This window comes from Chiroxiphia lanceolata, chromosome 2 (assembly GCF_009829145.1).
Source record: "Chiroxiphia lanceolata isolate bChiLan1 chromosome 2, bChiLan1.pri, whole genome shotgun sequence".
In the NCBI taxonomy this organism is placed as follows: domain Eukaryota; kingdom Metazoa; phylum Chordata; class Aves; order Passeriformes; family Pipridae; genus Chiroxiphia; species Chiroxiphia lanceolata.
The window spans coordinates 40,169,112-40,194,439 of record NC_045638.1 but is presented as its reverse complement, the minus strand read 5'-3'; the positions used below and the strand labels follow the sequence as shown (position 1 = coordinate 40,194,439).

The 25,328-nt window shown below is 36.4% G+C and overlaps 1 protein-coding gene across 1 annotated transcript in view; it reads left to right on the top strand.

Annotated features, from left to right (window-relative positions):
- PCCA (propionyl-CoA carboxylase subunit alpha) overlaps positions 1-25,328 on the top strand; it is a 277,386-nt gene that overhangs the window by 110,597 nt on the left and 141,461 nt on the right. Inside the window, exons 13-17 of the mRNA XM_032677799.1 lie at positions 5,851-5,994; positions 7,705-7,779; positions 12,368-12,436; positions 13,238-13,313; positions 23,945-24,055. Of these exons, the coding sequence (XP_032533690.1) occupies positions 5,851-5,994; positions 7,705-7,779; positions 12,368-12,436; positions 13,238-13,313; positions 23,945-24,055 (475 nt within the window). The remainder of the gene's footprint in view (positions 1-5,850; positions 5,995-7,704; positions 7,780-12,367; positions 12,437-13,237; positions 13,314-23,944; positions 24,056-25,328) is intronic.

Sequence of the window (25,328 nt, the reverse complement as noted above, 5' to 3'; positions counted from 1 at the left end):
AAAGTAACTTTGATTCTAAGCATAAAGTGAAGGTAAATAATCTTCCATATACCCATAAAACATTACCCAGTGTTAAAATTTTTGTTTACCCCTTTCAGGGGTTTCAGCAGATTTTAGTGACCACTGGAAAATGATATATTCTAGATCTTTGTCTTTGCACAAAACTGGCTGTGCCTAGTCTAAAAGATGGGAAGGATTTTTATGTGCAACATGTCTCTTTCTACTTCCTGTTTGTCCACTCATGAGAGTATAAAAAGCATGGTTGGCAAAGGTGTAAAAATACATAGAAATCCTGTTGCTGATTGTTTGGAGCTCCACTGCTTATATAAACTCCTGGTTCTACATCTTCTTAATGGTATCTGTAATCTGTTGCATGTCAAGAGTCACCTGCTAAACGTTTGGTCAGTGGAGAGAAGTGCTGGAAAATATTGCAGCTACACTATGTAAACAGTAGCAGCAAAATACAAATAGCAAAGGAATGAGCTGAGTCTGGACTGCCAGCTAAAACCACAGAGAGGTGGTGACTTCGGTATCCATAACAGACCCATGGGGACGGGGAGCTGTCTTGGTGTGTGTCGCTGCCTGCAGGATGAATTGTGATAGGTGAGCAGGAGTATGGGAGCAGTGAAAGGGGCTGTCAGGAGTTAGATGAGTAGACTTCTACGAAGTCTGAATGGTGGGATTTTGAAGTAAAGTCTCAAGCAACTGTTTGTGCTGTTTGCTGAGACTCTTCGTATTTCTGAATACTGTTATCTTGTTTTACTGTGACACTTAGCTTCAGTCATTTTAAATAGGCTAACGAACAGTGTCAGATGGTAAAGACTTTCAATTGCTGCTAACCTGGGCTGAATTTGAACTACTGACCTAAAGGTGAAAGGTCTCTTATCCCATTACCAATCTCCTAAACCCACCAGAATCCATTCTGCACACAGTTTATACCAGCTGTTCATGGCCATTTTTAGAACCGAAAGAAAAGGTGATTTTGCTGCCAAACAACACTGTTTCACACAAGAGGGTCAGCCGACAACAGTTAACCAGATTTTTGCCACGTTCTTGCCTCCTAATGCAACTTCCATTATGTAGCTACTGGTTGTCTGCTTTTCTGGCTTCCCAAAAGAACTACAGAAAAGCATTGCTAATTGTTGTTGACAGAAGAGAACAACATTGTTTGTGTAAGTCATTGAATCTGAAAGATGCCATTAACAGTGCTGCCAGGGCATGGAGTGATATCTTAGAGACAACATTTCCACATAACTATCATAAAATACTATAAAAAAAAGTAGAGAAAGAGGAGACTCCCTTCCATTTTTAATAAGTAAAGAAGCAAAAGGTAATTCTTCAAAGAGTAAATTAGTTTCTTTGCTTTGGTGAATTTGATGTAAAGCAAAACCAAGAACAGCTGCAGTTCTTGCAGGATTTAGTACTGCTCCTCAATACAGTAAAAGCAAGAATTGCATTTTTTGGGAAAGAAAGTATAAGTTTTATGGATGAAAGTTTCTTTATTTTTTTTACATGGAGTATGTAGCGGAAAGGAAATTGTGTAGAATTACTGAATTGCAAGAAATTTTTTTTGAAGTGCAGGATGTTAATTGACAAAGTTATATTGAAATTGTGAGCTAATTTACTTGTTGACCTCAAGTGTGTGCTATTAGTTTAAAAACACAGAAAGGGCAGATTCAGAATTCATAGGCTACTAAAGCTGCATCTGTCCCATACAAGGTAGAAACAGATCCTAGCAAAGAAAAATTGAAAAAACAGTGTCAATGATTATTGGAAGATAACTTTGATAACTTCCTATGAGGAAGTAGATTAAACATTTTTTCCGGAATTAATGTTGTGATTAAAAAATTAGTTGGTACCAAATGTTTGTGTATTAGTTCTTTTTTCTACTTCTTACTTGGGAAACCCAAGCATCTTAGCTGGTGGAAATTTTTGCAGTTCTGGTTGCCTTGTTTGATCACATAATAATAAATCAGAAAACAAACAGCACATGTTGTTATATACTGTGTCTATAGACAAGGACAACACTGGAGTTTGCCTGTTAAATATTCCTATGTGCTTTTCATTCATTCTGTACATTAATCCAACCACTGTCTGTTCTTCAGCAGCATTTATGAAAAGCTGTTTTTTACTGTGTGCTCCTGAACCCCATATACATGTGAACTGTTTTGCAGAAAGATGTGACCCCAGAGTGTTCCTGCTCATAGTAGTGAGGAAGCCCACATGCCTGAAGAGCAGAACATGTGTGCACTTCTGCTGTTCAGTTCTCCGAAATAGAAACCAGGCTTACTGCAATGCAGGGGGTTGAGAAGCATCTGTAGGTTGGTGTGTTTGCGTCAGTTGATACTGGATTTGGCTGCAGCAGCAAAGCCTGTGGGACTCCAGGTGAATCACATTTCCTGGAAACTGAGGTGTATGTTGAAAGTTAGTTTTGAGATTATTTATCTGAATGTAAAGGGGTATATGACACCATCTAGGGACTTACAGTAGTAGGGGTGACATAGGCTATAGTTTTAAGTCTACTGAAATTTAGATTTTCTTGGCTGATGTGGTGTGCTTGAATGCTCCAACTGGTGTGTGAGTAACTTGATGCCTTATACACAGAGGGACAAGAGCAGTCTGTGAGAGCGTCCAGAAGTGTTTGCTATTAGATCTGAGTACCTTGATAGTCTTGAGAAAAATGTGTCCTGAAATTATTCCCCTTAATATAAGGGGAGCAGTCATCCCTAGTTTAACTTTTAGCTCCAGCTGTCCATAAAAACTGCATGACTGTTTTTTGTAGCTGTGGATGAACCCTACTATGGTAGAGCTTTAAGACTGCTGTCAGTCACAGAACAGGAGGAGAATTAGCAGCCTTTCCATACTGTTCTGGTGATGGATGCTAGTTGGACTGTGACATTGGTAGGTTTTCCCTTATCTTTTGTACCTGCTTCACCATGTATAAACTGGCACTTAGTTATTATTTTCTGATAGGCTTTGCCACTAGTGTCTCTTATTGTATATATGGGAAGAGGTTACTGAAGCAAAGAAACTTGCAATGCTCACAGGAAATCTGGTTGCTGTGAGATGTCTGAAGAAGAGCAGATCCAGCAGGTCCATGAAGGGGCAGTGCTTTCACTTTACTGTGTATAGCTATTGCTGGCCATAGCAGCTATAGCTTTGTGGACTTGAAAGCAGGAATTTAAGTGACAATTTACAGAAAAAGTGATGATGCGTGTGTGTTTGTGTCACAGAAGGTGGGGAGTAAGACTTTAAAGAGGTATGTATGGTGCATAAGTGCATTGAAATGATGACTTGGTATAAATTGTTTATGACCAGATTTGGTATAAGTAAAGGAACTGATAGTAAAGGGGTTACTTTTGGCAGCTGATTAATTGAGAGTTATTGCTGATGAATTTCATTGCTTGTGCTGTTGTTCTCAGCTGACCCCCTCCTGCCGTCCGCTTGCCGAAAGTAAGCTGCAAATGCTGAAAGGAGTGCAGTTTGAGTTGTGCATCTCACTGGAAGGTTAAAGTTGCAAATAAGTCAACTAGGATTTCAAGGTTAAAGTTCTTTTCTACCCCATTTTGGTCATCTGGTGGTCTTAATGAATACTATTTAAAATGTATTTGGTACCCCCAAATTAGTGATATGATTGGAATTGCCTACATTACGCCTAAACAGTGCTAGTTGAAGCACAGTCCTAAAAGAAAGCAGAACAACTTCTCCCCACCCCTAAAGAAAACCCAAAACAAAACAAACAAAAAACAAACCCTCAAAAAATTTTCCTATACATGTTTTCTGAATGCTGTTTTGTGTGGAGACACAAAGGGAGTATTTTGAAGAAATAGAAGAAAATATTGACCAAGTCAAAGATCTGTATTGAAGAATGGATTAAATAAATGTTTGTGAGTCGTAAGAACCAAACAACAAAAATATTTTTCTTTCCAGAAACATTCCATCTTATTTTGATCATCAACAATAAAACTGAAAACAACAATGAAGCTATTGAGTCTGGAATGCCAATTGCTATCCAAGAAAAATGACAGTATAACTAAATAATGCAAAAGTCTTTGGAAAAATAAAAACTATGTTAATTATCTGGAATGTTAAAATTCCAAACCTCTTCTTAACTCCAAGGTAACTTTTTAAAACTTAGGTTCCAAAATAAGAAAGTAAGTTTAGTTTTCCAAATATGAATGTGTGATAAGTAACTTTCTATTAAAACTTGGGGAGTTTTAATAGAAACTTCAGGTCTTAATAGAAATTGAATTGCTTCAATTTAACACTGCAGGATAGACACTGAGATGTTTCATAGATTCTCAAAATACTGTTATTAAGCTTGACATGCTGGAGAGTATCATGTGTTAGGTAGAATCAAGATTGAATCCCAAAGGTATATCCTTAAACTGTATAATCAGATTTCCATTTCAATGTCACTTTTGTCCTTCAAAGAATAGGTGCTTGTTTCAGTGATGATTTGTCATTAAAATTATGTCAAAACGTCTTAAAATGTTGTTGAAACTCTAAGCAAACTTGCAACACACACAGGGCTAATTATGGATGCCATCTGTTTATTTTTACAAAGCTTTTTTTCCTTAAAGACCAAAGCATCTACTTGTTCTGATAAGCCACAATATTATTATAATGACTAAATGTTTTCCTTAATACTCATATACTTGAAGGAAGATGGAACAAAGTTTTTTGGTCAGTGACCTTTTCAGTCAGTAAAGCTACATAGTGTGACATCTCATGACAGAGAAAGATTAGTGAAGTGGGTTTTCTTAAGGTATTTTGGTCCTTGGAGCACAAGCATTTTATAATAAAAATGGCAGTTCTGTCATAATTTCTGTATGGAAAGTCTTACAGCTGTGTCCGTGCGAAGAACATGCTTTTAGCTTGCCTACCTTTTACTTGATCTATAGGATGCTCTCTCCTATCTTCGGGTGCTTTTTTCTGTCCTGTGCCTAGTTAAATGTTTTTTTTCAAGTTAATCAAGGTATTAATTTCTGTTCCCATTTGAAGGAAGAAGTGTGTGTGTATGTGCATATGTGCACACATGTGTGCATGCTTGTACGCACATCCTGGGTGAGTGTGAACGACGGGTATTCCCATGGCAGCATCATCCAAAGCCGTTAGCGGCAATTTGCTGAGAGCGCAGAGTGACTCTGCTGGTCCAGCCCAGCTATTGTGCATGCTAAGCACTAAACAGATAAGTCTGGAGGGGGAAAAAATTGAAGGATCCATCTGCTCATTTCTGCTACACTGCGCTGATGCAAGATTACGCTAATCTGGTTGCTTGTCAGGACAGGTTAGTGAAAGCAGGCGAATGGGTGAGATTTAGGGTAGGCTAGTTCTATGGAAAATTGTAAGTGGCTCCTGTTTGTGCCATGTTAAGTGTAGCAGAATGGGCTGATTATTAGCTACTTTGAGATTTTCAGTTAAAATACAGTGTGAGTCTCCTCAAAACAAAATTGAATGGGAAAAGCTTCCAGACAAAGAAAAATTAACTCATCATCACCAGGTGCCTTTGAATTTGTAAAATAAATGAAGAAAAATCCCCAACCCAAAACCCTGCAAACCCCCAAATCCTTCTAGGTGACCTTTCTAGTTTTCCTTTTGTATGCTGCTCCTAGTTATTGTAGTCTGCTAAGTTTTTTTCTTTTTTTTTTTTTCCTGCCGCTGCAGAGATGGTGGTTGCCAGAGTTTAAGCAGAATTTTTTTGGGGAAAAAGAACAAAACATAAACATATTCTTTGTCTGCTCTTTGGCTGGTCAGATTTCTTGTTTATCTGTGTTTGTTTACAGAGAGGCATTTTTTTGTTGTCGCTGTTTTTTGTTACCTATTGACTGACAGTTCTTGACCTTGCAGGTTGAACATCCCGTCACAGAATGCATTACCGGCCTGGACTTAGTCCAAGAAATGATCCGTGTTGCTAAGGGTTACCCTCTCAGGCACAAACAGGCTGATATTCCCATCAACGGCTGGGCGGTTGAATGTCGAGTTTATGCTGAGGTAAATGAGTGGTAATGGGGAGGAGGGTAGGTGGTTGAATTGTGGCGTAATAATACCCAGGTGTGGATAGATGCCAAGGTGAAGTCAAGGAATATCATATGAAAGTCATGATTTAGAGCATGTAACACGAATGGTTAGTGAGGTTTTGTAGAATTGTAGAGTTCTTATTTTTTCAATAAAAATACGGCGTGTATTTCAGCATAGCTTTTTTTCTGATAACCAAAATTAACCATGGTAAAAGAGGTAAGTGAGCAAATATCATTAGAAATAAACCTATATGTTCTGTTCCCATTTAATGATGCATTGCTGGAGTTATTTTGTACGGTTAACTACTGTTTCCAGGTTTGTGAAATCTTTTGACTGAAATCTGAAACTTGTTGACTTAAAAAGACAGTTGAAATTCCACATCTTACAGAATTTTGTTTTACTAAAACTTTTTGAAAGGTTGTTGAAAAACAAGTTACTTGTCTTCTGAAACTACTGGTTATAGGACAAACTTTCAAAGTACATTCCAAAACAATAACTTTATAATTATGATGTGACTCTCTATCTCACCTTAAATAAACTTACAAAAATTTAAAACCCATTTTCAGTCATGTTTAGGATGTTTCGAGGTAATGTCTTTTTACTGTAATTTTTGATACATGAAAATCAAGATTTCTTAAGTAAAAGAATCATAGAATCACAGAGTCGTTTAGGTTAGAAGGGACCTTAAAGGTCATCTAGTTCCACCCCTCTTGCTGTGAGCAAGGACACTTTCTACTAGACCAGGTTGCTCAAAGCCACATCCAGCCTGGCCTTGAACACTGCCAGGGATGGGGCCTGGAAAATAATGTCTAGCTTTCTTAATTTTGTTTCAGGAATGTTTTAGGTAACTCTGCTTTTTAAAAATAATTCAGCATCTTCAGATGTTTCTTCCTTTACTTAACTATTGTGACTTCTCTGACCTAGAGCATCTTATTTTATTTTTCCCCTCTCCCCCTTTGTGACATGCACATAATCTTCAACTTGCTCTACTGATTACCAGTGCAAACTATTTTGATAAAGAATAAATATTTGCCCTGTGATTGGCATGGAAGCTATTCTGAGTATTAGTAGGCTTTACCCTGGAGTAACTGATGATTGGGTCTTTTTTTTTATTTTGTTCAGCCTGGATCCCCTCGTCTGTAGAAGTAATGAATCCAACTACATTGCCATGAATTTGGTAATTCTGTAGGCCATATATTTTTTTGCTGTCCTATTAAGTTTATATTGATGTTGCATTATGTAGGAGATTTCTGAAGACAAGACATAAAGAATGGTTTGATTTCTTAAGATAATTGAATTTCTAATGTCCCTTTTTATCTCTGAATTTTTTTTCTTATTTCTTCTCAGTCCCACCATTCTGAATACTTTCCCATCCTTCTTCCAAGGCACAATATAGCTAATGAAAATGTCATCTTTTCATCTTTTGTTTTAGTGGTGTACTGTAACTGTATGCAGAGCAGTTCTTTCATGCTTTTTGACTGATGCAAGAGAGTTTATATGCTTCCATTTCTGTTTGGAGTTGCAGGGGCAGATGGATGAAGAAATATTCTTCAACACAAGTAATTCTGGGGAAGAAAACAAAGTCATTCCAATAGCAGTTTTTGTTAGACTTCAAGCTTTTTAACATTATCTGCTCCACATCTGTAAAAGCTTAATGCTTTCTCCTGTTGAATTTTATTTCAGGACCCCTACAAATCTTTTGGTCTGCCATCCATTGGTAAACTGTCTCAGTATCAGGAACCATTGCATGTGCCAAGTGTAAGTAACTCGGTTCTGGTTTTCATAGGTGCTGAGTTTCTCTCTACTAGGCAGAGACTATAAATACTCAGCGGCTTTGTAAATCAGGCCCTTTTTCCAGCTTTTTGCCAGAGAGGGGTTAGGACATAGAAAAACTGATTCATGCAATTATGTGTTGAAATAATTTGTTTTATAACTTTCAACCTAAGTTTTTCAAATGCAGCTTTAGTAAAAATACTGTGGCCATTGGAAAGGACAGTGAAATGTTGAGTCAGCTCTTTAAGCATAGAGAACTGGGGATGCTGGTGAGAAGCTGCCAGTGCTTTTTGTTTAGCTTTGTAGATGTTAAAGATGAGTTTCTTGCAGTGGTTATTACGTGTTTCATGATATAGTCTAACTATATGGAATAACTGTTTAACAAACAATGTTTTCTGCTATGTTTAAAGGCCTTTCTGTAAAATCAAGGTAGTCTGAGCGCACATATACGTGACACTGTCAGTGGAATGATGAGTCTGTACCATCTGTGAATACAATTATTCAGTCTGATTGCTTGCACGGAAAATAGTGAAAGATTACAGGAGGAATCGTAAATGGGGAGATGTTATTGGATATATGATTTATTTTGCTTTCTGAATTGTTTTTGCCCGTGTACTTTCCGAAGGGACCTGACCCTTTCTGGTCTTTAAGGCTTCATGCTGTGTTCAAAGTCCGAAAGCAGAAAAAAATTGTGAAGATCTAAAAGCCATTAAATACTCTTAAGGAGGAGATGAGGGAAAAAGGTATCATTGGATGTATCCAAACTTCTTTTTAATGAAATAAAGAGTGTATTTAATAAGAATTTATAATGAATACTCCAGTGGTTGTTAGAAGTTTTCACCATGTTGTAATAGCTAACAGGATGTCAAACATTTTGCCCTTGCAAGTTTTTGCAATTTGCAATTTTCCAAACGTGAGACCTGTTGAAAGTACAAGTGATAATGGACAAACTATACCCCCTACAGTCTTTGTCCCACCAAATCTTTCTTCAATTAATGCTGCAGCAGGAGTTTTATGTAATAACATTTGCGCTTGTAAGCCATCCATAGAAAGAAAAAACAATTAAAATGCCTTAAATGTTCTGCTTACTGCTGTTATTTGCTTGTGTGAATGTTGCATGTCAGCTAAATGGACCACAGAATAGATAAAGTGATTGGGTGTAGGAGAGTGCACACTAAGCTTTGTCTATCATTATTGCTGGGAGCAATCAAATTGATGCCAGCAGGACAGTAGATGCGTTGACAGCTGTAATTATGTATCTCCATGGTGATCACTTTTGGCCTGTCATGGAGGCCCATGAGTCCCCTCCCTTGCAAGCATTTAATCAGATTGGGCTGTCACTTGTCAGGTAGACGGGGTGGGCTGGGAGTTGTGCTTAGGGGGAGAGGTGAATTGAAAATGAAGGGTGGGAGATGCCTGATTGCTTCACGTGGTCCATCGTGGTACCAAAGAAAAAGATTTTAATTACACTGGAGGCTTCAGAGCAATGGTTTGAGGAGCTCATATGGAGTGTATAGGCTGTTCTCTTTCTCTTCTATTGTCATATTAAAAATAGAACAACTATTTTTATGTAGACACTCATGAATTGCTGTGTTAATACATATATTTCTGCCACTGTGAAACTAATTTCTCTCCTGAGAATGTCATGCTGCTAAGAACAAAATTAATATGACTAAAAAGGTTCAGTGTTTCAGGCCCATTGTACCACAGTGTTTACTTTCCGCATTTTAGATTTTAGAATTGTCAACAATTTTTCTTAAAAAAAGTTAGCAGAGACTTGTAGTGTGTCACAGTGAGTTCAGTTTATAAATAGCGTATTGCCAAATGTATTTGCAGTTCATTTCTTCTGTGTCTCCAGTTAGCTCTGATTGTCTACCTGTACCTATGTGTCAGCTGCTCATACTGGTAGAACTGGTGTACGTACGTGGCTGGCAAGGGCTGTTGCTTAGCCACAGAGAGGAATATGCTGGCTATTTTTGTTATGTAGTCTGTAATTTCCTCAGAACGTGGTACTCATAAATACCAAATGTTTTTTGTCTTTGATAATGAAGCTTAAGATAAGTGACCACAAACAAACCCCTGTACTGTGATAGTAATCTTTGATGTTCAGTGCTCCTGCACAACATGTACTGCCATATATGGAGAGCTCCAACATTGCTCTTTGCCAGTGTGATCAGCAGTCTGGTATTTTAATGGCTCTTACCAGAAAGAAAAAGTTCTTAGATCTAGCAAAGAATTGAGAAATACTAGAATTTGTGGATATTCCTAACTTGAATTTGGTGTACTAGTAGTTCATTGTAGGACTGAGACATAGACTGTGCTTTTGTTTTTTTTTAACCTTTGAAGCATTTTTTTATCTTTCATTTTACTGTTGTCCTACTGTAATAACACATAAAAATAATACAACAGCAAAGTGTTTGACCTGTAATAGGAATGAGCTCTAGGATAGAGCAGGATCTTGAACCCTAGCCTTTCCTTGATATTTTAAATAGTGGCTAAAAGAAAGGAAGTATGTTAAGCAGAAGTAAATGCTGGAGGTCTAGTAAGTATTGCTGTTTATCAAGTTCAGCACATTACGGTGAGTATCTATTGAATTAGGGTTTCTTTTTCATCCAATATTCATTAAGTTCTGTCACACCATATAGTTTATAAAATCACCTACTGTTACCAGCCTCTGAAAATGTAAGCACCACAGGGAGAACTGAAGATGGTATAAATGCATTGCTTTTCTGCTGTCATTTTTTCAGTCATCTTGAATTTATTTTATGAAAATTAAACTTCTACAGGGGACTCCGGATTTTTTTTAAAAGGAAATTATGCAATAGTTTATAAAAAATTTTAAACTTTTTTAGGATGTTGTACATAGGGAAAAGTGTGAAGAAAGGAAGCTAAGACATACACTGCATGTTTTTTCTGTAATGTTGATATGTCTGAACTACCGTCTTGTCAGTAGCTAATGTTAAATGTACCTCATGTAGGTAGCAGGGAGCCCAGTTAAGCATAGATAAAGCACTTTCAGATAAGGTGTGATTAAAGTGGTAGAGAAGCAATACTGCCTTATATATGAATAAATATGCTAAACAAACACAAATAAAGAAGAAATTATATATAAATATGTAAGCATAAATATATAAATATAAATTTATTAATAAGCAGATTTCTTTCTAAAGTAAAGATAATGTCCTAAAAACTAGTCAGACAGTGTTTCTTACTGAAGGAAGTGAGTACACCTGCTAGGGTATCTTTTTATGTCACTTGGATAATAAAGTCATCATCATGCCCTCATGTGGATTCTGTAGACAAGAGGTTCTACATGTGGTCCCTTGATAATTGCCTAAATTAAAATATTAAAGGCCTAACAGCCGTTGCACTGACCTTTTTCTGCCTTGCTGCAGACAGATGAGCTGCTGTTTATTACAAAGGTTCCTTCCCACAGGTGAAGATTTAAGTGAGATTCCAGGACCCTCTTTCCCACCCCCTTTACAATGTGGTGTATCGGAGCCCTGCTGCTTCAACAGCTTTGATTAGAGCCCTCCATCCTGATGATCCCCAGAATGCGTTTATCACTCTCGAGTTATTTTGATTATTTTTTAAAAAATATTTCAAATTCCAGTGCTCAAAATCAGCAATTTAATAAATATTTATTCCCCAGAAATGGCTCATTTGAAAAGTTTTATATGGCTAACCTCATTGTTACAGTGATGAAATCAAACTGAGAGATGAAAACAAGAATCAGCAATATACTAACTCACTTGTTGGCTGGTTAACAGCAATCAGACTCTTCAAAAGAAATTTTTGAACTTGTGTTATTTTCTTCCATGAATATTGCAGAATCAGAGCTTTAATTGAGGCTGTGTCCTTACAAAGCAAAGCCACGAAAAAAGCTGTGTAAACATTAAAGCCTCAGGGGAACAGCAGCAACAGAAAAAAAATGTTTTACAGTTGAGAGGGTGAGGCAGAGAAGGAAAGTGTTACAGACATGAAAACCACAGGATCAGTATTCCTATGGAGCTGATAAAGCAGAACTCCAAAGTTCCTGCTGAATACTCTCTACTTTTATTCCTACTGAAGCCCTTGGAATAGCTGTAGTGGAACATGAGGAATGTGATTATATATAGATGCAGAAAGGGTGTGATTATAAGGGTCATCCTTCATGCCAATCAGAAAAATAATTACAACTGTGTTTTATTCCAGGGAGTAAATCAGAATTGGATATGTTCGGAGTTGAAACTAATGTGTAACACCCCACCTAAATTGTTAGATCAAATTTAGTGTGTTTACTGTGCATTCTGGAGAACAAAAGAGAATTTTGACTATTGACTGAAGATTGCAGTCAAGTTTCTCTTAAAGGAGAGAATAATTTTCAAATGTTGCTGGTGGAGGAAAAAGCTTCCCTTCCTTCCTCTCAGATTCTCTGAAAAACAAATAATTATTTTAGTTCTTCCAGAGGGAAAAATGTACCTGATAAGCTTTGTGGGTGTTTGTTGTAAGGCTGATGGGTAGATTTGATCCTCGCGCTGAAATTTTTTTTTCACATCAATATGTAATTATTTTTGCTTCTTATTTTTTGAAGGTACGTGTTGACAGTGGAATACAACAAGGAAGTGATATTAGCATTTATTATGATCCTATGATCTCAAAAGTGAGTTGATTATTGTTTTTCAATATTCTAAAGGCATGAAGCACTAATTCTATACATAAATCTTTTAAGTGAGAGCATGTTCAAGGATTGGTAAATCAGTATTTTGAAGGTGCCAGGCATAACATGCCTCAAGGGAATATAAGAGAAGTGAAGGAAGATGTGGAGTGGAGGAAATTTAGTGTCACTTCTAAATAAAATTCTTTTTACCTTTTGACACTGTAATTTATTTGTCTTGCAGTTTCTAACTATTAAAAAGATTCTGATTTAAACATCAACCAGTACTGCCTGATTTAGATGCTGCCAATCTATCTCTGTTAACATGGTCTAGCCAGGATGAAAATGTCAATAATTCTGGCTTCCAAAAAGAAGCATTGAAAGAAATGGTTGATAGTGTCTCTTAGTGTTAGTTCTTATTAATCAGTAACATATTGGTAAAATTAAAATATGACATCATAGTCAGAGTTCAGTTGTCAAAAAAATTACATCTTTTGAAGTTGGTTAGGCATTAGGAGTCAGGAGAGTAAACTTGGATATTGAACCTTTGCTCTGGTTTTTCTGAGAGCTTGTTTAAATGCTTAAATTTGTATGAAGGAAAAGTGATTGGCCTTCTTTGAGTGAATGGGTTATGATATCTTCGTTTTTTCTTGATGTTTCAGGGAGCACAGATACAGTACTGTGCAAGAAATGATTTTGTGACTGCAGAAGTTCTGCAAATCATTTTCATTTTTAAATACTATTCAAATTCTAGAGACAAACCTTTAATTTCTAGGTAATGTAAATACCTTTTTTTTTTTTCTTTAGCTGATTACCTATGGCTCTAATAGAGCTGAAGCACTGAAAAGAATGGAAGAGGCTTTGGACAATTACGTAATTCGAGGTAACTAGAGAAATTTGGATTCCTAGTGTGGTAGGCTGTCATCTATTTCAAGAAAACAGCTTGAAAACGTAGTAATTAGCAAATTGAGTAAAGTTCCTGCTTCTTAAGTGCAAATGAAAATGGGAGAAGCTTGTGTTAATTAAGCTGAGAAGATACATCAACTGTAAAGAGCCAATTTTTTCATCCATTTTTTTCCTTGAATATTATGAGATAAATATTTAAATAATTTCCTTAAACTCATAGTTCTCACAGAATGGTAGCATATAATTGATTTATTATGTTGTAGAGGGGAAAAAAAAGGCCCCTGTAGTGTAAGAACTTTAAAGTAGTTGCCATTTTATAGGAGTTAAGTATATTGATAGTAGATATCACAATGCAGTATTTAATTGTGTATGTATATATTTTCCTTATTTTCAAGGTAATTGTTTAGGTTTGGGCAAATACAGATGTAGACTGTTGGTCAGCATGTGTTTCAGCTCTTGCTGTCTGACTGCATAGGAGATGTAGCTGTTCTTCCAGCCTTTCCAAGCAGCAGGGGTGAATCAGCCCTGACCCTTTCATTCTTACTAGGTTTTAGTGAGGGAGGTCATGGTTTGTGTGGGAAAAATCTTTAGGTCTTCCTTATGGAAAATAGGAAGGACAACTCAGAATAAGAGAGGTAAAAATTTCTGTAAAGTTTCTGTAAAACTTGGTTTGGCTTTAATGTTGGCTGCTGAATGCTACAGGTACCGTATCATACTTGAAAGATTTATGTATCTAGGGGAAAATGAACAACCTTCTACCACAGGGTAGCTAGATACATGGTAGAATTGACCATTGTAAATGAACTACTAACTCTAAAGTGGGTTTTATATTGGTGCAACTCGAGCCATTAGGCTATTGCAATACAATGTGCTGATGTAATCCCCTGCTGTATAACAGCTGAGTAAATTTATATGGCAGAGAAATTTATACCACTGTAGTTGACTGATGTGAGGTGGGATTTTTTTGGTGTTGTTTTTTGTTGGTGTTGTTTTTAACAGAAACAGGCTCTGGATTCACACTGAGTTGTATTAATAGCAAGTGATACTTAGAGGTATGATATTTAATGAGAATATTGCAATTGTGTGGGAAGCATAATTTTTTATTGTGTGCTATAATGTGGGATGGAACCTGATCATTTGTCCTTAGGTGTTTTACACAGATGTGTATGTAGGTAATAACAGTTCCACAGATATATAAATGCCTTTAAAGGATATGACACTTTACACCAGAAAAGTACTGATTTGTATTCTTGAGGTTTTTAGAGTCTTTTTATTAGTGTGCATGTATGCATTTAAGTGTTCACTTCTGATATCTCTGTAGTATTTCTATCTGAATAAAGTTCTTAATCTATTAAATATAGTGAAAGAGATAATACATGGACTACAGGGAGGGAATGTTTCTTTTTTAAAGTACTGCAAAGCACAAAATGAAATATACTACACATTTCAAAAGTAGATGAATTTTCAGAACACATTTTTAGTTGTAGTGGCTAGTGGTTTCTATTTGAAAACCAACAGGATTTTTGTGTAGTTTTAATCAGCTGATAGTTTCTTCTCAGTGTTCAGTTGAAATGGAAAATTTGTGGATAATAAAGTATCTTTTGCCTATGATTCTTGATAGTGTAATGGTAGAAACTGTCCAGTCTGTAATGTTCTAAACTGCATTGACATGTGCAGAACTCCTTTTTTTCTAAAATGATTGTGCATGTTTTTACTTTAAAATGTTAGGTGGTATGTAACCCAATATTAAACCACCTTGATCTTATGTAAAGTGCCTTACATGAACCTTTTTCCATAACAGAGTTTTTGTTAGCAGTAAAAGGCACAAAATAGTTTTTAATCCAGTTTTGAAGTTACTTGGTTTTATGTTTGAATAGCAAGCTTGTACATAACTAGAGATTACCGTAGTCTTCCTGAATAGTGTGCTTCAGATTCCTGTTTCAGAACACAGCCCTCTTGCCCTCCTGATTTCCTGGGAAGCAGCATTTATGTTTGTATTGTGTTTTAGAGACTGCGTGTTTTTTCCCTGTAAGTTACAAGTCTCTTCTGAGTTACAAAGCATTTTAGTTAAGTAATACCAGCTGAAGTCAGTGTCAGTTGTACTGATAATGTACACTGTGAGAATTTTAGATTTAAATTCCCAAGGATTGCAATTTCCATGAACAAAGATGCTTGTTCACTCACATAGGGTGGGAATGGGATAGGGTGACTGGGTAGCAGTTCAAAGACCATGTAGTAGGTAGCTTAGGGACTGCTAATGGAAGAATGGAGTCTTTCCCATCACTTCTGTGTCACCAGTTCAAAGCAGGCAAAAGTTGGTAAGGACCTTTAGTCACTACTGTTTTGATAGTTGCTTACTGACCTGCGTGAAATCAGTGGTTTTTATCCAGTTCTTGGAAGACAAGTGTCCTCTTGGAGCAAATGCCACCGTATAATATCATTCATGGCGGTCCCATTAGAGAATCCAGGACTGAAGTAGCACAATGACCCTCCAGGAGGGTGACTCATCCAGGCTGAGTTGAGACATGCTGGCAGTGTGAAATGCAAGGACTTTGCTGTATGAGCAAACATTCAGTTTCTACTGCTGTGACTCTAGGATATCCACAAGTTACCCCATTGCTTTTTAGCTCCATTCAGCTTACAGGGAACAAGTCCTCAGACTACAGTCTTTATTGACTTGTTTTCTAGGACCGGATAGTACCTGGCCTTGAATTCGTGGTTTAGCTGTCCTTCCCGGTTAGATCTGCCTGACAACGTCATGAAGGAAATCAATTAAATTAAAAAAAATAGTCTACTATTTGTAAAGAAAGCAGACTCTTAGCAAAATTTGACTTAAGCAACCAAGACTGCATCATATAGTGCCTGGAATAGCAGCATCTTCATTATAAATGTTGAATAAATCAAATTGGGATATTTGCAACAATACTGTGCCCTGAAAATGCCTGTTGCCTTAACACTTTATTACGTTTTTGGCTGGTGACAACTTGTGCACACTGAAATAAGAAATAATATAGTCTCTTCATTGGTAGATTCTACAAGTGTGACTAACTCAAGACTGGGTCAAGATAGATTAATTGTGGTCATGGGAATGTAATCTCCATCTTTTTCCTCCAGTGTAATATCTCCATTGTTATTAACGGGAGTAGATGAAAGTCTAGGATAGCGCTTCATTCAGTTGTGTGTTGGATTAAATGATCTCTTGAGGTTCTTTACAGTCTAAATTGTTCTGACTGGAACTGACTCCTTTGTTGAGACTTCTGAATCAGAAAAGATCTAAGTAGGTAGCATTTTTATCTCTCGGTCTTCCAGTGTAGTTCAGGGACGATTCATGTTAAGGGTCCAACCCAGATTTGTCTCAAGAAGATATACTTCTTGTTTTGTCCAGTGGTTACTGGAGAATTTGTGAATACTCAAAAGTTGGAGATGCCAGTCAAGCACAGAGGCACTGTTGCTCATCAGGATGAGGCACAAATTGTTTCCTGTGAGCATGGACTGTTGTTAGTAGTTCATCTCTCTTATTTTATGATACTTTTTTCAGAAACTTTGTTTTGCTTTTCTGTTTAATTTGAACAACAGAAATAGAGTATTGAAAGAATGCCTCTCAATGTATCTACTGTGTGTGTAGACATGATATGGTATGATTTCCTTCTCATTTTTTCTAAAATTTTAGCATGTGTTTGTCATGTATTTTCTGATGCTGCATAATGTGTTCATTTCACAGAATCAACCAAGTTGAAAAAGACCTCTGAGATTTAGTCCAGCCTTTTACCTAACACCACCTTGTCAAAGGTGTATGTAAAATCCAGTATGAAGTTCTGGAAAGTTTATTTATGAATGTTGTTTTTATTTATTTAGATAAAAGAAATGATTATGCTTATGCAGCAAGTGGAACTGATTATTAATTCACTGGAGGTCTAATGGACAGATAGCTCATATCCTTGAGTGCAGAGATTCCTGTAATCTTTCCTTTGACCTCTGTTCGCTTTTTATCTTCCCTGCGCATTCAGATGTAAAGCAGTAACATGAAATTAACAGTCCTTGTGTCAACTGTTCTCTGAGTTCTTGCTCGCTGTGTGGAGAGAGGAATGTAGTAGACCATTTGAGAGAAAGAAGAGTGGAAAAAGGAACATCTGAGGAAAGCATAAGCAGCAGATAGAGCAAGAAGGAGTAGAAATGAGGGGGAAATAAGGGAGCCACAGCTGGGAATGGAGAATCGTCCAGCATAGGGTAAAAGAGCAAACATAAAATAGAAAACAGAAAAGTGGTAAACAGTTGTGGTGGATGGCTGAGGGGAAGGGGAATATAGAAGTTAACTCTGATATGAGGGGAGACCTACCAGAACAGTGGCAGCAGAACTGTTGTCTTGAGTTTTGGCAACCATAAACATTAACTGGGAGGAAAAAGAGTGCTGTGCTTAGTGTTCTGAGAAGGGCTTGGCTTTCCAAGAATCACAGAATGGGTCAGTTTGGAAGGGACCAGAGTGAATCATGTGACCCAACCTCTCTGGATCATCCTAGAGCACAAGAAAAAGCCCTCAACTTTAATTTTAGTGTTTTATAATTTATTTCAAATAATTTAATTTCAGATACAAAACTTTTCACAATAAACTTTATTTTGGACCCAAACATCATAAAATACTGAATTATTTTGTTTTAACTTAAAAGGTTCATCTCAGTGGCAGTATACTTGTAAGTTTTACATTCTCCTGTATTCTGATCCCATGGAAATATGCAAGTGTGCTCATTGGTATTGTGAACAAAACAATCTTTGTGTGTAAGCCTATTTAACTGCAAAAACTGCGTATAGTGTTTGTTCTTAAAAAAGAAATTAGCCTTGTTTTTTCTGGTTGTGCTTTTGAAAAGTGCTGCAACAGGTCATACAACTGAACTGTGGATTTTCCCTTTTGCATAGCAGAGGTAACACACTGGTACCTCTGCAAGAGTATTTGTGTTCTCGCCTTTGCAATAGGGACCAGCAGGTTCCCAAGTGTATCGGTATGGAAACTGAAATTGCAGAAGGGAAAGAATCAAACTTAGGTTGAAATCATTAGAAAGGACCATTTCAGGATGCTTAGTAACATCAGCTTGGAGTTCAGATGCCTAGTGTGAGGGAAGATGCTGCTTCTGTTTCTCTTCTCCTTTTCTTAAGCCAGTCACAAGGGAGGGAGTGGGAATGGCAACTTGTCAGTGGAATGTTATGGTGTGTAATTTAGGAAGGGTTATAGTTTACTGCTGTCCTATGGAAAAGAAAGAGGGAAGAACAACTGAAGTACAGGTAAAAGAGGAAGGCAGTCTTATTGGTGCAGAATAGAAAAATAAGGTACCTTTTCTGTCACTTTTTTGTTTTTGTGTGTTTTTTTCTCTCTTTTATTAAGGAAAGAAGACTTGTGGCAGTGAAAAACAAGAAATGTGCCAGGTTGAGGAGGCATTGAAAGACAAGTGCTGTTATTTCTAGGTGTATATTAGGTGTAAAGTTGTCCTAGTGTTCTATTCCCCATCTTTAGAGTAAGGATGGCTGAGGAGAGGATGATGGCAGAATGGCCATTCATTTTCTTTCACTTGTTCTTGACAAAGCCTGCTTAACTTCTGCTTGCAATTATTCTACTGATTCAAACATTCATATGTGTTTGCTAATCCTGTAAATAATGGTCTGCTTACTCTTGTTAAGAAGTTCAGAACTACATGCAGTACAAAATCTAGTTTCAGGTTGAGCTTGTTTTTTTACAGTAGGATATTACCATATATTATCTGCTTTTACCCCTCTTCTTCCTCCCTTTATTCTGAGTTCTGTGATCTCCAGACTTGAATTGTTGTTGAATCTCCAGAATTGTTGTTTTAATTGAAATACATGTTCAGCTCTGAGGGTCAGTGGTGTAATGATATGATGTGAGAATTTTATGTGGATGTTTGTGTATTAAAATTACAAAGCTAAAACCTCTATTTTTCTTGCTTTTGGGATGGGACTTTGTATGCATATAACCTGCTCTGAAGTGAATTGTAGCAAAACACAAGCTTTGAAAGACAATTCAACAGTTAAATGTTGAGGGTTTGGGGGAATATTATGAAAGCTTTTGGAATTGCAAATGTGGAGGCTAGCTGGGTAGTAATAATGGACTTGAGAAGTTCATGTGTTGAAAGTAAGTGGTGTTTTCATAGTCTGTGCAAGTCGGATAATGTTCTTAAGTGGACAGTAATGTAATCAGTGTTTCATAATGCTCAGTGCAGAGCTTAGTTAATATTTTTTAATATTTTGTTTATAGAAACAGGATGCCTTCTAAGCTTCATCACATTTATTCTTATTGAACATTTAAATTGTTGAGGGATAATTTAGCTTTGCTGGATTTTTAAAAAGAGAAACCTCTAGTACTGTACTCCACATGTTGGTTTTGCAATCAATATGTATGCAGATAAAGTTACTTCTGTTCCACTTAGCACAATTTGAAATTATCAGCAAGTTAAGTCTGTTCAACTGCTTATCTACAGAGAGGCATGTAGTACTCCAATTAAGTTTGTGGATAAGTGCAGATTTGTGTTTGCAGGCATCAAGATGACAGAAGCTTAATACTGTAAAAAGGCTAATCAACACTGAATATGTTTAGTGTCAGTAAATATTTATAGTGAAAACATTGCCTATGGTTTTGTGCCTTGGCATTCCAACTTCTGATTTTTAGTGAGTAAAAATGTGGTGTGATATCCTTTTCATAAACCTACTATAAAATTAGTTTTCTATAAAATGGATTTTATTATCGTGTTGCTGTTTTCTTGTGAGGACAGCTTAGGAGTTACATTTTGAAAGTTAGTGAAAAATCTGGTAGAGTTTTTAAGGCAGAGAATGAGGAAGGGAAGGAGACAAGATAGAGACAGGCAGTATGGAGAGTAATTTCTTCTGATTCTAATTTATTTTTTTTTTAATGAGGGCTTCTTCAAACAGGGGTTGCTAATAAGCTTTGGGAAACAGTGTGATTATTCAGTGTGTTCCTGTATTCATTAGGCAATAACTACAGTTTAACTGGAAAATTAATGGAACCTCAGGATACATATTTTATATAAAGCATATGAATATATGTTTTTTAAAAATTTCATTAGATCTCCAGAAGTTAGATGCTGATGTGCTCTCTTTTAGAAATGTATTCTGGAAAACGGTGTGTAAAAATTGAAAACCAAGAGGTATATCTTAAACTGAGCTTCTACTGATGTAATATTTTATGAAGAATACAACCAAGTGAAATGAAACAATAGAGGCACAAGGAACAGTGATTATTATTTTTTATTGTATTTTGACTTAAAGGGAAGAAGAATATAACTGTAACTGCAGTTCTGCATCAGTCTTAATGTAAAAAAGATGGTGCTGAAGTGAAATTTTGTTTTCTGGGGGGAAATAAATTGATATAGTTAAGGATTTTGTTTGTTTGTTGAAAATGTCATGGCTTGTCACGCTAACAAATGTGATTTTGTTCCTGGCAGACTGTAGACCTGGTCAAGAAAAAGCAAAATTCCCTGAAAACTACTGCAACATAAATACAATATACTTCAGTTTAGTGTCTAACTTTGCATGAAATAAGCACTGCCTGTTAGCCTCTGTTTGATCCTGTGAGAGTGTGAGGCTAACGTCTGGCCAGTGTTTTGGAAGCAGCAGGTAGTCAGGAGCAAGCTGCTCTAGGGGTCCATATTTCTGTAGCCTAGCAGTTACTTACACACAGATGGAGACCTTATGAACTTTGACAGAGGTCACGCTAAATTGCAAATCTAAAACTTCTAGACTTCTGAAGGATTACACTGGTACTTTTTTTTTAAAAAAAAAAAAAAACCATATGATTTGGAACATCACTAAAAGTATCAACTTAGTCTTGAGAAGCAGATCAACCATGCAGTCATTGCTCACATAATGATCACAGGGACTGATAAAAATAGCCTTTCTTGATACTTTAAAGGGAAACTTGTGTATTAAATTTTTAGTTTGCGTATGTAAAATATATGTCATATTGCTTCCCAAGCACCTAGACTTGTCTGTTTAACTTATTAGAGGAATTTTGAAGTTTAAAACATTACAGAAACCTCTGTTTTTTTGGTGCACGCGAGTTGGAAATAATTAAAAATACTCAGAGTACTTTTTTGATTTTAGGTCTTTTTGGGCAGTCAGTTGAGACAAGCAGCTCTGTCATCTGTCATCAGCCATCGTCTCACCAGGGATCTTATAGCATTTAAGGAAAGAAAAATGTGAGATGATCTGGTTACACATTGTAGCATGTTTAAATCCTGGATTCAAAGTTGGGCAGTGTTGAAAAGCTCCTTATTGTCTTTGAATTATAGTCCTGAATCTGTGCTTAATAGATAAAGTCTCTCTGATATTTCAACTTACTATTCAAATCGGAAATTTTGGGGGGAATTTTAGCAGCCAGAGCCAGACGTTCTTTGTTTCTGAGTTATAGTCATTTAGCATAAGATTTTACATTTTTTTTTTTTGCTTAGTGGGGTTGCAGTGTGAGTTTCATTCAGTGTTTATGTGAATGATTATTTATGTCGCAAGCAACAAAAGGAGGCTGATCTTTTAATCAAATGGACAAATTTTTATCATGTCATCATTGAACTAGTTCTGTAAAGTGCTACTTAATGGCTCATGAACTAGTCTCTAAAGCTGTGACTTCATGATTCAGTGAGACTGATGCAGTGTGTTGAAAGTGGTTTCAGTGATGGCCACACATAGAGCTTGAAAATTCACACCAGCAGACTAGTAGGGGAAAAAAGCCTTGAAACTGTTTAAGCTGGTCTGCATATAAAATAACAAGAATGTTGTTCATGCTTCTAAACTGGAAAAACACAAGAAAAAGAAGTAGAAGGGAAAAAGAATTTCCTTCTGTAGCCATGGCACTTTGCATTTGCTGTACTGCTATTATCTTTGCTTTGGTGAGATCTTGATAAAGGAAAAAAATCCGAATAACTTAATTTATAGTTGAAATACTTGAGTTTACAATGAATTATTGTTCAGTGTTATTTAAAATTAAAGGTTTTAGGAAAAAAGTGCAAATAACTTTGAGTCATGTCATCATTAATCATAATCATGTAATCACAATCATAATAACTTGTAAGTAAGCATATCTAAAGTTGAAGTTCAGAATTTTGTGGTTTACAAGAGATCTGAATGTGTAGACAGATTTTTACAAAATAAACCATTCTGTGATGTGCTCTGTGTTTTCTACTTCATGGTGTGCATGTAAAGCCAAAGTTCATGACCTGGCAAACACAATGTGATTTGGGGGGTTACCTGTTCCTCTGACATTGAGAGGAAAGAATGTGAATTACTTTGTATTTCCTGAGGGATGAGAATGTGCACAGCTGAGGTTGGATAACCTCTTTCCCATAGCAGCTTCCTCATTTATCTGTACCTGGAATAGATCAACACCTGCAGCCACTCGTGCGATGCTCCTGAACTGCATGTCTATTTCAGCTTCCCTTAAGAAATATTAATGTATATGAGCCAGTGTTATTCTGTGTAATCATACTGGGATTAAACTCTCACGGCTCTTCAGATTTTCTGTTCAATCTCTTTCTAAAATTGAGAAGAAAGTGAGATAAAGATGGTGGTTTTCTTAGCTTAAACTTTTCTTATCTTAAACTTTCCCTTCCCGTGTGCTACTCTCTGAAGAGAAAGTATCTTCTTTTTGAAAATTATTTGCAGCTAGGAGAAGGCAATTTAAATGATCTAGGGATTTTTTTTTTCAAGTTTTTTTTTTTTTGCACCACCTTTCCTCTCCAAACTCCTATAAAGACTTCCTTGTATTTAGTATTACAGGGAAATAACTTTTAATGACCATCATATTCAGGCTGAGAAGTGGAATGAAAAGAGAAGAAGAAATTCAGAAAAAATAAAGCAATATAATATCAAAGAAATTAAAGGGCAAAGCTGGTTATAAAGGCTCTATAATAAATAATTTTTAAATTAAAGAAATAATTTTTCTGGGGGGGCAAATGCCTAACAGGGTCATGGAGTAGTGCTAAAGGGGAACCAGGGCATTCAATAAAGGGATTGACCAGGCAGGGTTGGATAAAGGTACGTATGGAGGAAGCAATGAGTTTCTTTGTTCCACAGGAGTCTCTTATGAGTTACAAATTATACAAATGTTGTAAAATTATATGTTAAGTGGCAAAACTTTTTACTGTATTTCATTATTGTGATTGGGGTGTAGCATGGTGCATATCTTCCATACAGGGGTCATTGGAATTGAGTTAATATTTGCTGTCATTAGCCATGAAATGGCTAATCTGTCATTTCAAACAGATGGCTCTGGTCTTGCCTACATCTTCTAGAACTGAGCTCAAAGTCTCTTGGTTGTGCTTACTGTTCTTGATTTAACTAAGTGTTTGAATTAGGCTTCATGAGGTGAAAATTTAGATTCTTTACTTTGATTAAACTGAGTGTTTAAGAGGGGTGTCTTGAGGCAGGAGTGAAACAAAACTGATAAATTTACATTAATTACATCAGTACTATGGTATCAAAGTTGTGAACAAGTATTTATTCCAGAATAAGAGTTCATATTTTTATAAATAGTTTCCTAATGTAACTTGTGATAATTGTTGTCTGATTTTGTATTGATTTGCTTTTTGTTTTCAGGTGTGGCTCACAATATTTCTTTACTGCGAGAAGTGATCATCCATCCACGCTTTGTTCAAGGAGACATCAGCACTAAATTCCTTCCTGAAGTCTATCCTGATGGTTTTAAAGGTTTGTTCTATTTGGAAATGTTTCTTTTTTTCTTGAGCAGTGTTGTTTCTGATTATTACTCCATTATATTTTTAGACTGATAATGTTCCCAAATCAGTCGTTACTTTTTCCTCAAATATATCTATGCATACACATAATTAGAGTTTTTAAATAATGCATAACATAGGTGAAATAGTTAATGTCTTTATTTTCAAGAAGGCAGAATACATACTCCTAGTAAGTGAAATACACCCACAGTCAAGAAAAACAATTTGTATGTGATAAGAAATATGTAAAATAAACATAAATTCAATTCTGCCATGCTTTTGTGCTTTGTTACAGACAGTGCTTCTACTGTTAACTATAGTCAGGTAAAGTTTCTTTTTAGTCAGCACTGTTGCTACTTCATTGAGTTTGTGCAGCATCTTCAGAATTGCCTTTTGGAACCCGTTGTTTTCACTGTAGCATTGTCTGGAGGATCTGACATTTTATCAGAGTATTTCAGTAATCTGGTTTTATTACTCATTACACACAGTAATGGGCATCACCTTGAAATTATGAACTTGTACACTAGTTAACGTAAACACAGATGCAAATGTTTCTTTACAACATCCTAAACTACTCAGTTTCAAAAATGTTTAACAACTGTTGGTATAAAAATAAGTAAACAAATAGACTGGCTTCCTTTCACAAGGATCAAATTTTAAAAGGTTGTCTTCTCTCTTAGCCACTCTGCTCTAGATGCTTTCTTGACCTATGTAGTCAAAGACTCAGTCCTTCCATACGGATCTCTCACCTCTGCTGGCATTCATCAGGCAGAATATCTTCCTTATTTAAAAAAAAAAAAAGAAGACAATGTTTATAGTTCATCATTCATGGGTCCTTTATGAATCCCATGGAGATTCTTTTTCGTCCATTCATCATTAATCCAATGTGGCAGAACCCTCATCTGACTTTGGAGACAGCACTGCCAGATTGGCAGTCACTGGACATGACTGGCACCTTGCCAAATTCTAGTCTCATTAAGAAGCAGAACAGATTTTTCTTACCTCAGGACTGTGAGTTCGTGGATGACTAATCTTTGCACCAGAACTACTTTATATCATGATGTAATTGGCAACTCCGTGTGTAATACAGTCCTACATGTGGGATTACTGTGTCCAGCTTGTTATTGGCTCCTGACTGAGACCAGAGCAACAGGCCTTAGTCACCTTGAGTGGCAGTAAGCTTGTGATGGTTCAAGCTGAAAAGTTCCTTTGTTATCTTTGCTAAGGTGTACTTAACTAATCTTGGG